The 15,627-nt window shown below is 50.2% G+C and overlaps 1 protein-coding gene across 1 annotated transcript in view; it reads left to right on the forward strand.

Moving 5' to 3' along the window:
* The window catches only part of Brd4 (bromodomain containing 4), a 33,979-nt gene that overhangs the window by 16,791 nt on the left and 1,561 nt on the right, over positions 1-15,627 (forward strand). Inside the window, 10 exon segments of the mRNA XM_052746769.1 lie at positions 676-786; positions 9,584-9,636; positions 9,766-9,888; positions 9,890-10,151; positions 10,736-11,323; positions 14,113-14,225; positions 14,325-14,487; positions 14,601-14,731; positions 14,859-15,064; positions 15,147-15,402. Of these exon segments, the coding sequence (XP_052602729.1) occupies positions 676-786; positions 9,584-9,636; positions 9,766-9,888; positions 9,890-10,151; positions 10,736-11,323; positions 14,113-14,225; positions 14,325-14,487; positions 14,601-14,731; positions 14,859-15,064; positions 15,147-15,402 (2,006 nt within the window).

A 15,627-nucleotide genomic window follows, 5' to 3' on the forward strand; every position in this document is an offset into this window, starting at 1 on the left:
GAGCCCCACTTTTGCTAGTAGGGGTGATACCCCATCCCTGCCACCAGCCTTCCAGACATCTCTTCCATTTTATATATGCTTCACATTGGCTTGTAACTTTCCCCTTTAGTACTAGAGGGTTTTAGCTTAGGATATATATCAAAGTATTTTTTATACACTGCTTTCTTAGCCATACTAACTTCTCAGTCCTTAGACCTTTGCTCTGGGTCTGCTGTTCAGTAACATTATTTGGGTTTCACTATTAAATCTAAATAGGAAGGATGGCAGAACCCTTGAGCTCTTTGCATGTTTTGCTGTCCTCTGGACATAATACCCTGTACGAAGAATACCTCTTTACCCAAGGCTAACCAGTATATCATATGAAGAAATTACTGCTCTGCCTGGTCTCCTGAATCCATGAGAAACCATTCAGAGGTTATTATAAGAGATTGATGAGGAATTGAAATTGCAGCACATGACAAGTTTCAGGCTAGTTGTGTAGTAGGCTACCAGTGAGAACAGTGTGACTACTCAGGGTCTGGATTGGTAGTAGCTGACAGGAGCAGTCTATAAGCCTATGGGTACATGCTTCCCACTGGTCCTTCCTCTGGGCCGTCGGGAGTGTACCGTGGCTAGCAGCAGCTGCCTAGGTTGGTTGGTGACCTTTCTGATACAGGTCTGTTATTTGGGTTACAGCTGAAAAAGTTGATGTGATTGCTGGTTCTTCCAAGATGAAGGGCTTTTCATCCTCTGAGTCAGAGAGCACCAGCGAATCCAGCTCCTCTGACAGTGAAGACTCCGAAACAGGTTAGTTGACTCCTATCTAAGCATCTTGTCAAACTACCCTACTCGTCTCTGGTAGTAGCTCAGTCCTTTGTCCAGGCTATTCAAGAACCCAGAGTTGGTGGTCACTGAGAACTGCCTGGGCCCTACTGTCTACCCATTAACTTTCTCCCTGCAGGGTGGCAAGACACCTTGTGTAATAGCACTCTATTCTTTCCATGAGGGTAGAGGGCAGACCTTGAGGACTGTAGGTGTTGGGGTCCCAATCAACCTTGATGTGGAATGTTGGCCCCCCCCTTCCAATATTCTGGCATCACAGTTGGCATTGAAGCAATTTTGGCCACATTATAGCAGAGTAGAGCCAAGCCACCTGCATCTGGCAGCCTGCATGATCTGTCAACTTTGAGCCCTGGACTCAACTCTGGGAATTGCCATTTTCTTCTCCACAGTGAGCTCACTGCTGTTTTATGTTGGCTGTTCCCAGCTCTGCTCTATGTGCACCCTAGGACAGGTATATCCTGCTCCTCTCCTGGTCGTCTTCTTGTGCTCTGTGGGCCTATATAATAGTGTTCAGTTCCTGTGTTCTTATTCAGCAGCAGCTGCAGAGCTGGAAGTGAGAGCAGGTGGTAATGATGGGAACTGGTTGTTTTCCCAGAGGTGCACTTTTTTCATTGTTCCCAGAGGAGCAGATGCTTACATAGGCCTCAAGGGAAAAATAGGGAAGGAAGGCATGGTGTACCTGGGTTGCTTGAAACATGGCTCATGTGAGTGGGGTTACTACTAGGCAGGTCGGGTTCAATCAGCTGAGCAGATAAGTTACAGTCCACCTTGGAGCCAGCCCTAGGGTCTTAAATGTGCTCTTCTAAATGGGCTGCAGCATGTGAGGTCTATAGTGGGAAATGGGTCTGTGGACAAAAAGGCTCCTGTCAATAGTCTATGGATCTCTCACTTATGGAATAATAACCTGATTGTGTCAAGGATGGTCAAGGCTCCCTTACAGCAGCTAGGATGAACTTTGTTGCTTCAAGTTGTATACACAGGTCTACCTCTGCCCAAAGAAACTGGGAGTTATGAGGAAGAGGCATTTTTGTGGGCCATGGACTAGACTGGGGCCTTTCCAGGACAGTTCTCTGTACTGCCTTGGTTTTTTATGAGCAGTATAATTACAAAGGAAATGTAACCTGTTAAATTTTGTGTTCTGCATTTGTTCCATACAGACTGCAGAAGTTGCCATGGGCAAAGTGGCTGACCTCAGCCTCTCCTATCATTTATTCTTTCCCCTTGCATTCTAACCTAAACATTTGTCTTGCTTTCCCACGAACCAGCAGGGGGAGCTGCATCCTAGCCTGCTGGAAAGGTCTGGCTGTGAGCCACTTTCCCTTTGAACTGGGGCCACCGCCTTCAGCAGGGTGAATGGGGTAAATGGATGTATTCTTGGGGCTCTATTAGCATTCTTGGTGGCCACTGACTTTTCACTTTCATTGCCAGCCAAGCTTCAGATTTGCCTTTCCTCTGGGTTTTTTGTGCCTCCTGTGTTTTCTAGATTATTCCTCCTAAGATTTTGCAGCCTTCTTTTCTAAGAATCAAAATGATCAAAAGACAATGCCAGAGACTGACCCTGACATGATGCTAAACAACTTGGCTTACCTTTGGGATCTTAGGGAACTCTTGACACCCCCCCACACACACACACACACACTGCCCCCATAGCCCTCTTGTTGTTCAGGTGGTAGTTCTCCTGTGGTCCCACATGAGTGCCGTGCTCCTGTCTTTCCTGATGACTGCCATGATGACATTTCCAGGAGCTTTTCTGCTACTGTTACAGAGCGAAGAAATTTTTTTTCTAACCCCCCTCCTCCCTCGAGTAAAAAGCTTGTGCAACAAGTAATCTGAGAGTCCTGGGAACAGCTGTCCTGGCGGGAAGGAGGGTGAGATTTAAAGTGGAACTGCTCATCAGCAGACTTCTAGACTTTGTCTCTCTAGCCCTGACTGTTTGCTTGGCTGCCTGGGCTAAGCCTCTCCCTCTTTCCAGATGATGCCCTTCCCAATTTTGTTTTGCTGGCTCCCTTTTGTCTTCATTCAGGCCACTGGTATTGCCAATGGAGCAGTAGGTTTTTATTTCCTGCTGTGTACAGAGTACTATGTTGTGAGGTTGTTGATGCCACTGCTTAGAAAGATTCTGCTGAGTTTTTCTTGCAGATCAATCCCCAGATAGGACACAAAAACACACAGAAGGACACACTAGACATGAATGAACAAGTGTATACACCAGTAAATGTCACACCAGTGAAGCATAGATTTTGTCTCCTCATGCCACACAGACACTGCACTTTGTGGAATGTGGAGTGTGCGGATGGGCAGATCCTCTAGCAGTTGGTCTCATGGGTCCAGGAAGCGCAGCAGCCCCAACCTCTATAACAAGTTACTGGTAATTCTTTCTACCTTGGCAGGAGAGTGGGGCAGAGGTGGGGTAGACACTGAAGGTGTTTTCCTTTGGTCTTTTGGGCCGAGTTTATGTCTTCCTTGATTCTTATGTTTCTATTTGAAATGAAGCTAAAATTTCTCAAAGGACCGATTTTTGTCACTTAGCACTGAGACTCAGTTCTACTGGCACGGCCCAGCAATATGAATCACCTAAAGGAACTGAAGAGAAGCATTCAGTAGAGGCTGGGAGGGTGCACAGGGTGAGCCCACATTGCAGATGAGTGGGTGGGATGCTTTGCTGGATGGATTCAGTATATATTCAGAAAATAAGTATGCCCTTATTTTCTGCAGCATCACCAGTGGCCATCTTGACACTCCTTGAACCCAGCTATTTGTTATAGGGGTTTTTTGTTGTTGTTGTTGTTGTTGTTTTTTTTTTTTTTTTTTTTTTTCTCATTGAGCTTTGATTCTAGCTTGAGTCTGGAACTGCTCAGGGGTTAGTGTTAGAACAAGCAGAATAAGGTCCAGATACTACCTCCCTCCAACTTCTAGGAAGTCATCAGACCTGGGCTGGGCAAGCCGGAACAAGACACTGTGGCACTCCCTTTCCCATTACTCTCCCAGCTGTGGCCATGAGGTCACCAGCATAGGATCAGATCAGCTGTCATGGGGTAAGGGATGTCCTAAGACTCTTTCCGTTCTCTCATCATATGCTAATATCTGGTTTTTCTCACATATCTTCCATAGGTCTTTGTGGGCATGGGTGGCTATATACCTTATGTATACCCTCTCTGGAGCCATCCCTAGCATGCACCTTAGTTGCCTGGGCTGGAATGGGTTTGGATAGGTACAGTAAAAAGGCTGAGACTCTGGCCTGTTCATGGAAGAGCACAGGCCAGCTATTTTAGTCTTATTTCCTTTTCCCAGGATTGGAACATGTGGGTGTTCCTTAATAGCTCCAGGGTAAAGAGGAATGCATGGTGTTTTGGAAAGGCTGGAGCTGGGAAATGCAGACAGAGGCCATGAGACACTCTTGAGGCTCTGATCAGGAAGCCAGCCTCAGCTCCCTGGCCCCAGGATCTTTGAGGGACTCCTTCCAGCCCTGTCTCAGGGATATATGGTGGTCCTGCTGCCAGAATGTGGCAATTGCTTCAGAAAGGGGTAAGGCCCCTCAAGAGTGGGAAATGTGCAGAGCCAGATGGCACATCCAGAAGCCCAGGAGTTATAGTTTGGAGGGATTGGGGCTTCCCTGGGGGTGAGGGCCAGCCTTATGGAATGTGGCCTACAGTAAGAGGCTGAGTGGGCGGGTTTTTCCCAGGCATGTTCTGGGACTGGGGATTGTTACATCCATAATTCCAGCAGAGGCGCCACTCTGCTACACGTGGGAACCAGTCCAGGCCCCTCTCTGGACCAGAAGCCATATTGGATGTCCTGAAAAAGGATGGAAAGGACAAAGCCTTTTCTCTTTGGCCTCTCCCTGTGCTCAACAATTGTTATGTCACCAGTTCCTCTTTTTATAGTTTCTGCTTTTGTTTTGGGAATGTGGAGATAACAGAGATGACTCCGCTCTTTGCCTTCCTCAGTGGGAACTGTTATAATGCTGTACTGCCTCCTCTCTTGGGACCTTTTTCTTCCCTGAGCACACTGAGGAAGGGTTGGTTAGCTGACGCCTGGTGACTTTGATACACCTGACTAATGAGAGACAACTCGGGGGTACCTCTTACATTCTTATGGGACTTTAGAGTAAAAAAAAAATGCCAGTATACCTAGGCATGGCACCTATGGAACTCATTAACAGAAACAGTTGTTCTGTTTAGAAGTGCAGACAGGCTTCGAGCAATTTTAGAGACTTGTACACATACTGTGGCCTTTCTATGTGTAGATTTATCCAGCCCTGCTGAAGCAGGCCACTCAGGGATGGGGCTCTTGGTTTCCAGCAAGGTTCTCTTGTGCCCTTTCCGTCACTAGGGCACAGAAGCTGGCTCAGTCTGCAGTTCTTCTGTTCTTGTAACTTGAACGGTACATTCCACACCATTCTCTCACACTGGTTTCTTTCTCCCTCTACGTAGGTCCTGCCTAATCATTGGACACGGACTCTTAATAAAACGGTCTTCAGTTCCAGATTCCTTCCCAGCAAGCTATAGCTTAAGTCCATTTTCTTCTGTGAAAGGGACAGGACTCCATCAAGTTATGGAATTGCTCAGAGCCCTGGGCCTGTCCCACCCGCCCCCGGGGTGGATTAGTCATGTTCAGCAGCACACACCTAGTCTCACCTTCAGGAAGGCTGCCTGCCTGGCCTGCTGCCTGGGCCTCTCTGTACAAAGACTGCCTGGCTGTTCTGCCCAGCCTCCCTGGTCATCTGGGGTCCTCTGGGTGGGTGGCATCTCCTTGAGGATGATAATAATCCCCTTCTATGCATACATGTGGTGCTGCTCTATGTGCGAAGCCTGGTCACAGTGTGTTTCCTCTCTTCGTCCCTCCCTCTTTTTTCTGAGACTCTAGACCTTGCAGTGACTTTATTTAGCCCAGGAAAGATCTAATTCACCCTGAGGATGAATATTTTGACCTGGTCTCCTAAAGGCTATATAGGGCCACCCTGGTTGGCTTGATCAGGTGGAGACTGACCAGCTTTAGCTTATCCATAGCCTCCTGAATTTTCTTTAAGTCTCTGTTGTTCCCATAGAGTACTAAAAATTCAAGTGGTCTGGTGTCTTTGGTCTTTTCTCCCCAAGTCACCTAAGAAAAACACCTTAAGGCTGCCGGTAAGGGCATGCAAGACCCATCAGGCCCCACTCCCAAGCCCAGTCAGGATCTGGGAAGTGGGCAAGAAGGATATCATGGCTACTTGTGAGCTGCCTACAGTGCCTCTCCAAGTTCCATTGCCATCACGACCATCTTCATCTTCAGCTTCCTATAATGACATTATTGGGGTTAGAGCAGGCAAGAGTGGGCCACACCATTCAAACCTTTCCAGAGACAAACCAAAGGAGGCTGGTTTGGGGTTTGTTTATTTGTTTTGTTTTTCTCCCTAAAAACAAGTGTTGGCCCTGACCATTTTTTTCTCATAAATCTGGCACCTCACCAGAAAACTGCCTAACATTAAAAGACCCCAAAGGAATTGCATTTGCATTTTAGTGGACTCTCTCTGTCCTTTTCTCTTTTAAAATGTGCTTTGATGACTTCTGAGAGGACTGCCTGTCTCCTGACAACATTGGAGCCTGCCTTCTTCTTGGGCTTAAAGCAGGCTGAGGTGGTGCGCTGCCCCTTCCCAGATTCCAGAATCCTTGGGTTGCTTGCTGCCCTATACCTGATAATGGCCTTTGGGCCTCAGACTTCCTAGAACATCCAGTGGCCCCTCAGTGATGCTGCTGAGTTCCTAGGCCATTTCAAGTCCTCTGTGTCTAGCTTCAAGTTAGCTCCTTTTGCCAAACAGACTATTTTGAGCTGCCCTTTGGCCCGTGCCTGACGTGTTCCCAATGAACTTGGCTTGACTGGGGTGGGGGGGGGGGGGGGAGGCTTCTTGCCCAGAGATTCCCACAGGACGGTTGGGAAGCTGTTGGCATTATCTTTCTGGGAAGATTTTGCTGTCTTGGACCAAATGGCGGCCTACATTCCCACAATGTCTTGGCCTCGTGCTGCCCCTGCCCTTCCCCACACCCTCTCTACATATGTGCATACACACAGGGCAGCGTGTCCTGTAGAGTACTTTACTGTCAGAAGCCCTGGCTGTGTGGGCCTTCTGTGTGTCAGGAACTCTGTTGAACTTGAAAGATCTTTAGACTTACACTATCAATTGTACTTGGTGCCCTGAGAACACAGCCAGAAAGGACAGGGTCTCACCTCTTCTTCCTTTTTGGTAGTTTTCTATTCCTGGGCAGTGGGAGGTACCATTGGAGGGCCTTAGCATACCAGCTGGCTGTGGGGTCCTGTTGGGGAGCCATCCAGGACAGTGAAGGCTCTTCTCTGCCCCACATTGCCCTGCCCTGCCCTTAAACCTCTGTCTCCCTTATTCAAGTGGGGCTGGGCTGGGTTGGAAGAAATCAGTGTTTTAATCAGATTTTACAAAAACATTTTACTTTGTACTATACCATCCTATGTAAAGATGAAATTTGTGTTGGAGTTTAAGATTGTTATGGAATAAAGATCACACAGTATTTGAGGCCATCTCCATGTAACCCTTTCTAGAGAGTTTTGTGTGGGGGTGTCTGGGACTGGTGTGTCATTAAGCTGTGCATTTACTGTCTTGTCTTCTTACTGGTAACCCAACACGAGGCTTGGGCCACAGGAGCTGCACAGGGCTGCCTCACAAACACATGTCATTTCCACTAGTCTCGCCTAGGCCCAGGGGCTGCCTTGTGCTTCCACTTCCACTCTGAAGATGAGCTCCAGAACACTCCTGTGACCTTTCCAGTGCAGCTGAGATACTTCCTAGAACCTAAGCCTGGTCTTGTGGACCTCTGCTCATAACTTGAGGCAGGTGGTGAGGGGTTGGAGCCATTGTCCCTTACTTATATAAGTGGGAAAACAATGTTTGTTCAATGTTACTAGCCAACAGGCATCCCCTCTCCTTCCTAGACATCTCACATTCAGTTCTGCATCTGGGTAGCACCCCCAAGGCTTTCCCGGGTCATACTTGACACAGTGGTTCAGCTTTATCTCCCATCTTCTATATGCTGAGATCCCCTCAAGAGTATAATCAGTATTTGTTTTGAGCAGCCTTCCCCAAGTCCCTGTCTCTCCTCCCCCTGCCCACTCCACCTTCTTACACTGGAAGTGCTAACAGAGGAGCCTGTCCACTGGCCGTCCCAGCCTCTCTCTCTCCCACTACTGAATTGTTGGCTGTCTAGCCCTTGTGTGTCCCCTGCCATAGAAATCCTTCTGGTGTGAGGTGTCCAGCTGGTTCTGCTTCTACACGCAAAACAGCCAAATGCCCTGATTCCACAAATCTTCCCGACAAACCCCTTTTGAATGTGTTCTCTGTAAGGGTTTCTTACCAAGATTCTTTTGCTGACCCAAGGAGTTGTGGGAGCCCTGCTTCCTAGCATCCAAATTTGGGGCTCAGTCTTGGGTCTCCATGTGTTAGGTGTCCTCACTTGCTGCCGTTTGCCATTTGTGTGAGGACTTGTTTGTGCCTGCTGGGGTCTGTGTCTTGGCAGTCCTGCATGGAGTGGCAAACTCTTGCAGGGCACAAGGTCCCGTCTTACTCCTGCTGGTAGCATACTGCACCACAGGGGCCATGCATTGCATAGTAGCTTGCCACAGCTATGAGCAGAGAGAGAGGTGGCCTTGACACTAGCAGCAAGAACTGGTGTTCTGACAAGGTGCTTGGGGGAAGCCATAGCAAAGACACAAATGACTCTCAGTGACAGGAATCTGAAAGTCTCTGTACCATGGACCCAGCCTCCAACCTGGTAATTGACAATTGTATTGTTTGTCAGCCCAGGAGCACTGGCCAAGATGTTGTCCCTCTCCTGGAGTATTCAGCTGGTAAAAGTTCCTTATTATAAAGTCTAAGGTTTGCACCTAGGTTTTTAATCTGCCTCAGAGATGGGCACATTTACGCACCTGAAGCACCAGGCTTCAGCTTCTTGAGGAGCCAAGGCACATGCTGCTTTCATTATGTAGCACATTGACTGTTCCAGAGAAGAGACATCACTGATAATTCCTCACACCCAAGGAAGAGAAAGGAGGTCAAAGCCATCTTTTTGGCAGTGAGCACCTATTCTGTTTATTCTTGGTCATTCTGGGGAGGCTATCCTGCTTCCTTATTCCCAAAAGGTGACCCTTTCTCACTATACAGCACTTTCCTTGTGCACCCTGTGGCTCTGGTGAGGTCATGCCCCATGCCAATATCACTGATCTTTCTCAGTCCCAGCCTGACCTACTCTGAGGTAGGGACCTCAGTAAACCATTCAACAAGAGTCTCTAAATTGTTTCAGCTGTGTGGCCTTGAATGGTTGTCCTCACTTTTTGGAGTATTGTTCTCAACTGTCCAATACATGGGGTCATTGCAAACGGCCTGAGTTATCCAGAACGTAGCAGGTTATAATCCAAAGTGTGCTGACACTTGCCCAAGGTATGACTCATGAAATAGGGAAGTATAAGGTAAGGTCTCCATAGCTCAGATTCTGACATAGCCAGGGCCTTGACTAGTACTGGTGCCTGTGGTCTGAAACTTACTGAGGCATTTTTCAGGCACAGTTCCTTGGGAAAGCTACAGGCAGATGGATAGGTGACATTCTACATGTCTTTTTCTTCCCTGTGATGGCCCAATTCAGTTGCTTTTTCAGTGTAATTCAACCCTTGTCCTGAATGCCCTGTTCTTGTCCTCTTCTGCATCCAAGGCCAATCCATGATCACATCCCCAGAGTCTCACTACCTTGTCTTTTCTCTGCAGAGATGGCTCCCAAGTCAAAAAAGAAGGGACACCCTGGGAGGGACCAAAAAAAGGTATGTACTTCAGGGTTGTCTCCTTCTTAGGTGGTAGCCAGCCCCTCCGCTGAGAGGGTGCTGTGGATCTGCCCCTGGCTGGTTTCTCCAGTCTGACATTAGCCTGTGTGTCTTTGTGTGTGCCTGCAGCATCATCACCATCACCATCCACAGATGCAGACAGCCCCAGCTCCTGTGCCCCAGCAGCCACCCCCGCCTCCCCAGCAGCCTCCTCCACCCCCGCCTCCGCAGCAGCAGCAGCAGCAGCAGCAGCAGCAGCCCCCACCCCCCCCCACCGCCGCCCTCCATGCCACAGCAGACTGCCCCAGCGATCAAGTCCTCGCCCCCACCCTTCATCACTGCCCAGGTACCCGTCCTGGAACCACAGCTACCAGGCAGTGTATTTGACCCTATTGGCCACTTCACCCAGCCCATCTTGCACCTGCCGCAGCCGGAGCTGCCACCTCATCTGCCCCAGCCGCCTGAGCACAGCACTCCACCCCATCTCAACCAGCATGCTGTGGTTTCTCCTCCAGGTGAGCCATGGCTATCTCTCCCTTTTGCCACCTTGGTTCTACCACATCATGACCAGGTACTCTAGGCACCCTATTAGCTTTAGTAATTAAGTTAGTTGCTTGTCTGGGACATGACTGGCATGGCAGAAGATTGTAGTTTAATTCTTTGGGGCCAGGCATTATGTCAGAAAAGATTGGATTTGTCTGCAGCTCTTGGTTTAGGGTATGGAGGAGACATTCATAGTTAATCCCATGGAACTTGGACAACATAAATGGGGGTGGAGAGATTTGCTCAACATCTTGGCAGGCTGGTAAGTCTGTGAGTAGTTGTCACAGACCCACAGTGAGGCCTGAAGGTCTGTGCAGGAAACTAGAGGAAGGGTCAGGGACACAGAATATAGGGCAGGGTGACTATAAGGAACTTACGCCAGTAGGTTTTTCTGAATGCCGTCTTTATTGTGCTGTTTGTGGGAGCTTGTGGAGAGTGCAGGAGGAGCCGGAAGAGATCACTGTAGTGTAAACAAGGTTAGGACAGAGCAGAAAAAACAGTCCAGAATCTTAGGTAGGTAACGAAGGTCTCACTTCCATATTTTTTGTCATTCCAGCTTTGCACAATGCGCTGCCCCAGCAACCATCTCGGCCTAGCAACCGAGCTGCTGCTCTGCCTCCAAAACCTTCCCGACCCCCAGCTGTGTCCCCTGCCCTGGCCCAGCCCCCGCTACTCCCACAACCACCCATGGCTCAGCCCCCACAAGTGCTGCTGGAGGATGAAGAGCCACCCGCCCCACCCCTCACCTCCATGCAGATGCAGTTATATCTACAGCAGCTGCAGAAGGTGCAGCCCCCCACACCACTACTCCCTTCCGTGAAGGTGCAGTCTCAACCCCCACCCCCTTTGCCACCTCCACCCCACCCTTCTGTTCAGCAGCAGCAGCTCCAGCAGCAACCTCCACCACCCCCACCTCCTCAGCCCCAACCACCACCCCAGCAACAACACCAGCCCCCACCACGGCCAGTTCACTTGCCATCCATGCCCTTTTCTCATATTCAGCAGCCCCCACCACCTCCAGGCCAGCAGCCTACTCACCCACCCCCAGGCCAGCAGCCACCCCCACCACAGCCTGCCAAGCCCCAGCAAGTCATCCAGCATCACCCTTCCCCCCGACACCACAAGTCGGACCCCTACTCAGCTGGTAAGTGGCTCCAGTTCTTGTACTCAAGGGAGTCTGGAGCTGGGCCTGGTGACTGGCTCTGTCTGACAATGCAGTATTAGTTATGTGTCAGGCTCAGTAAGTTCAGAGGCAAACCTGTCGGCATTGTGTAATTGGGAGTATCACACAGTATCGCTGCCCCTGCTTTGTGTTTATCAGACTGTCATGCTCACAAGCAGAGATAGTCCAGACAAAGACCTCCCTCGACCTTCATCCTGCTAGGTGTCTACCCATTCAAGGTTAGGGTAGGTTTCTTGGCGTTGACTGTGGTAAGCAGGAGAACAAGTTGGGAATCAGAGACTGTTGAGACTCAGGCGCTGTACTAAGCCCTCAAGACCCAGGTGGCATTGCATGGACCGTGTTCGTGAATATGACTGGGACTCAGAAGCAGAATCCACTCAGAAACCCTGCCTGTCTGCAGCCTAGTGCAGACTTCCCGTTCCCAACAGTGTTGTTTAGGGCACACTCTTTCACCTTTGTTGTTGTTTGTTTGTTTGTTTGTTTGCATTTTTGAGACAGGGTTTCTCTGGAGCCCTGTCTGCCTTGGAACTTGCTCTGTAGACCAGGCTGGCCTTGAACTCACAGAGATCCACCTGTTCTGCCTCCTGAGTGCTGGGATTAAAGGCATGTGTTACCACTGCTAGGCTTCCCATTCTTCCATACTTGACAAATGTTGGTAACCAAAATGCTCTGGCAATCTCTGGCTAGAAAATGTTCCAGTCAAAGCTTACAGTAGCATCTTTACAGTAACATTTGAGGGCTAGAGTGGGATGCCTGGGCTTAGCACTGTATATTCACAATGCAGTCGGCCTTAGGGTGGAACTGCTAAAATTGAGTAGCAAAGTAGGACTGTGAGTGCTCCGAGATTCAACACAGGCTGCCAGGTGACAAGTGAATTGTTGCATGCCCTGAGCCGAGAGCAGCTGTTGGTTCTCTGGGAAAAACTGGCGTTGGACATGGTCACCCATGCAGCTGTGCTGTTACCAGCCTGTGCACGGAAGGTGGTAAACAGGTGGCAGCAGAGTCAGCTCTGGGCAGCCGAGGCCAGCAGCCAAAGACCTCTACTTTCTCTTCGAGTCCTCAGAGCCTGAACCCAAGCTCTGTAACCTAAGGACATATGGAACCATATGGGTTGGAACCTAGCTGACAGCTCTGGGCTAAAAACTAAGTTGTCTTGCCAGGCGGTGGTGGCACACACCTTTGATCCCAGCATTCAGGAGGCAGAGGCAGAGGGATCTCTGAGTTCGAGGCTAGTCTGGGCTACAGAGTGAGTTCCAGGAAAGGTGCCAAAGCTACACAGAGAAACCCTGTCTTGAAAACAAAAAAAAAAAAACAAACAAAATCAACAACCAAAAAAAAAACCAGATTGTTAAGAGACACTCAGGTGGACACTCAGCCAATTTCCCAGCACCATCCCTGAACTGCTAAGCCAGCTCTCCAAAGCCACCAGAAAAACCATAGGCCACAGAGTCTTTTGTTATCCATGCCAGCCTTACCAGGTGTTCTTGGTGACACTGCCACAGATGACAGGCAGTCACAGACACGTACCTGGGAACTGCAGACAAGTGGAGCCAGGGTGCTAGCTTTTAAGGAGTTCCGACAAGCTGGAATGGAAGACAAGTCAAAAGGTGTCAGAAACTCACCCTATTGGATTTTGGTACTGGCCCAACAATGGAGCCAAGAGTCTGCCACATACGCAATTTTATGGTCTGTTTTAGGTCTGCCAAAATAGACACCTTAGACTAGAGGGGAGGGGATGGGATGTTATCAAATGACCTAAGGGTTCCTGTGCTAGTATGTAATGGCTTAGAGGTAGAACCTGGAGGACTAGTCTGGGCTCTAGCTAGCTGAGCTATAACAGGTGGCAAGATCCCATTCTACCTGGTATTTAAGTAGACAGCAAGCTATGTGGGAATGGATGTGATTCAACTTCTCCAGTTCCCTAGACCAGAGGCTCTGGCTAACTGTACTCAGAGCTCAGTTTCTGCATTGGTACAGCTGAGTGTCAGAACTAAACGTTCTGTATTTCCTTTGCTAGCATAGAGCTCCCTGGCACTCCTTATACCTGTTGCTTAGATAGATGCAGGTAGTAGACTGACCTTGAGCCCTGGACCCTGTTGTACTTGCCTTACTCAGGTAGAGGTCATTCCCAAGTTCTCCTCCGTTCTGTAGGATGAACAGACTCAGCTAGGAAACAGCATTGGGGCAGACCACCTTCACCCCAGGGCCTGGGCTTCATTAACTGTGGCCATCCCAGACTACAGGGGTGGGGGTGGCGGCAAAGTAGATAGATTATCAGGTTCAGTCTTCAGAATTTATTGATCTCCCTTGTATAACCCAGGTTAACTTTGTAGAGCCTTCTGCGGTGGGGGGTGGGGTGGGGGTGGGATTTAAAATGCTCTGGAATGCAGACCTTACATGAGATCTAATGTGCTGGAAATGTGTGTTTAACAAAGCTTCCTGGGTAATACTGAGGTGCAGAAGAATCAAACTTTGGGACTTAGCACCTCAGGACTACAGAAAAGCTTTTTGGCATCCAGCTTAGGGGCATGACTAAATAGGGTCCACATTTTGGGGCTAGAGGGTCCTCAGTCCTTCAGGGTAGGGCAGTCATGTCCTTGGCAGGTATACTAGATACTGTGAGTCTCCAAGCTTGTTTGGGCTACAAGGTAGTCTATGAATAGCCTGACCTTTCTTTGATTACTGTATTCTCAAGGCCCAAGTGGCTCAGGGCTAGTGGCCTATATACCAGTTCTTATCTTGTTTCCTAGGTCACCTTCGTGAAGCCCCCTCTCCGCTTATGATACATTCCCCTCAGATGCCACAGTTCCAGAGCCTGACTCATCAATCTCCACCCCAGCAAAATGTCCAGCCTAAGAAGCAGGTAAAGGGCAGGGCTGAGCCACAGCCCCCAGGTCCAGTCATGGGCCGAGGCCAGGGATGCCCACCTGCCTCACCGGCTGCCGTACCTATGCTGTCCCAGGAGCTGCGTCCACCCTCAGTTGTCCAGCCCCAGCCCCTGGTGGTAGTAAAGGAGGAGAAGATCCACTCACCAATCATCCGCAGCGAGCCTTTCAGCACCTCACTGCGACCAGAGCCCCCTAAGCACCCAGAGAGCATCAAGGCCCCAGTCCACCTGCCCCAGCGTGAGTGTCCTCCCTACCTGCATCTGGGACTTGGGCCCCAGGCCCATGCTGGTGATGACCATGAGCCACGCCTTTCAGGTGGCCCAGACCCACATATCATTTGTCAATTCTAGGGCCTGAGATGAAACCTGTAGATGTAGGGAGGCCTGTGATCCGGCCCCCCGAGCAGAATGCACCCCCATCGGGGGCCCCTGACAAAGACAAACAGAAACAGGAGCCAAAAACGCCAGTGGCACCCAAAAAGGTAAGGACAGTAGGTGACCAAGGACTCTGAGGCATTCATCTCATTGAGATGGTTTTGGTGGGCATAAGCTCCCTGCCATATCCTGTGTAGCAGGTCCTTACCTGGCACCTGATCTCTGCCTCTATAGGACCTGAAAATCAAGAACATGGGCTCCTGGGCCAGTCTGGTACAGAAGCATCCGACCACCCCATCCTCCACAGCCAAGTCCTCAAGTGATAGCTTCGAGCATTTCCGTCGTGCCGCTCGGGAGAAGGAAGAGCGGGAAAAGGCCCTGAAGGCCCAGGCTGAGCATGCAGAGAAGGAGAAGGAGCGGCTGAGGCAGGAGCGTATGAGGTGGGCTGGGGTCCATGCAGGGCACTGGGGCTCCCAGGGCCATACTGGACTCCAGGCTGACCTGGGGCCCCGCTCTGCCCAGGAGCCGAGAGGATGAGGATGCGCTGGAACAGGCACGTCGAGCCCATGAGGAGGCACGACGGCGCCAGGAGCAGCAGCAGCAGCAGCAGAGGCAGGAGCAGCAGCAGCAGCAACAGCAACAGCAGCAGCAGCAGCAGGCAGCTGCTGTGGCCGCTGCCACCGCCCCCCAAGCCCAGAGCTCTCAGCCCCAGTCTATGCTGGACCAGCAGAGGGAATTGGCCCGAAAACGAGAGCAGGAGCGGAGGCGCAGGGAGGCAGTGAGTAGGGGTACCTGGTGGGAACTTTTGGGCAGGAGTCCACCTTGAAGATCCTGGGATAAAGGTCCTAGGACCTAGGGAAGGATGGGCAGTAGCCCAGGCTATTGCACTACACCAAGCTGGTCTGATGGGTTCACTCGCACCTGGCTTTGAACAAAAGGGTCCGGGTGGGTATGAGGGGGCAGCACCTGGGAAACAGGTGGAACAGTGCACTCCAAACTCACT

This window comes from Peromyscus californicus, unplaced genomic scaffold (genome assembly GCF_007827085.1).
Source record: "Peromyscus californicus insignis strain IS unplaced genomic scaffold, ASM782708v3 Scaffold_1__1_contigs__length_55948999, whole genome shotgun sequence".
In the NCBI taxonomy this organism is placed as follows: Eukaryota; Metazoa; Chordata; class Mammalia; order Rodentia; family Cricetidae; genus Peromyscus; species Peromyscus californicus.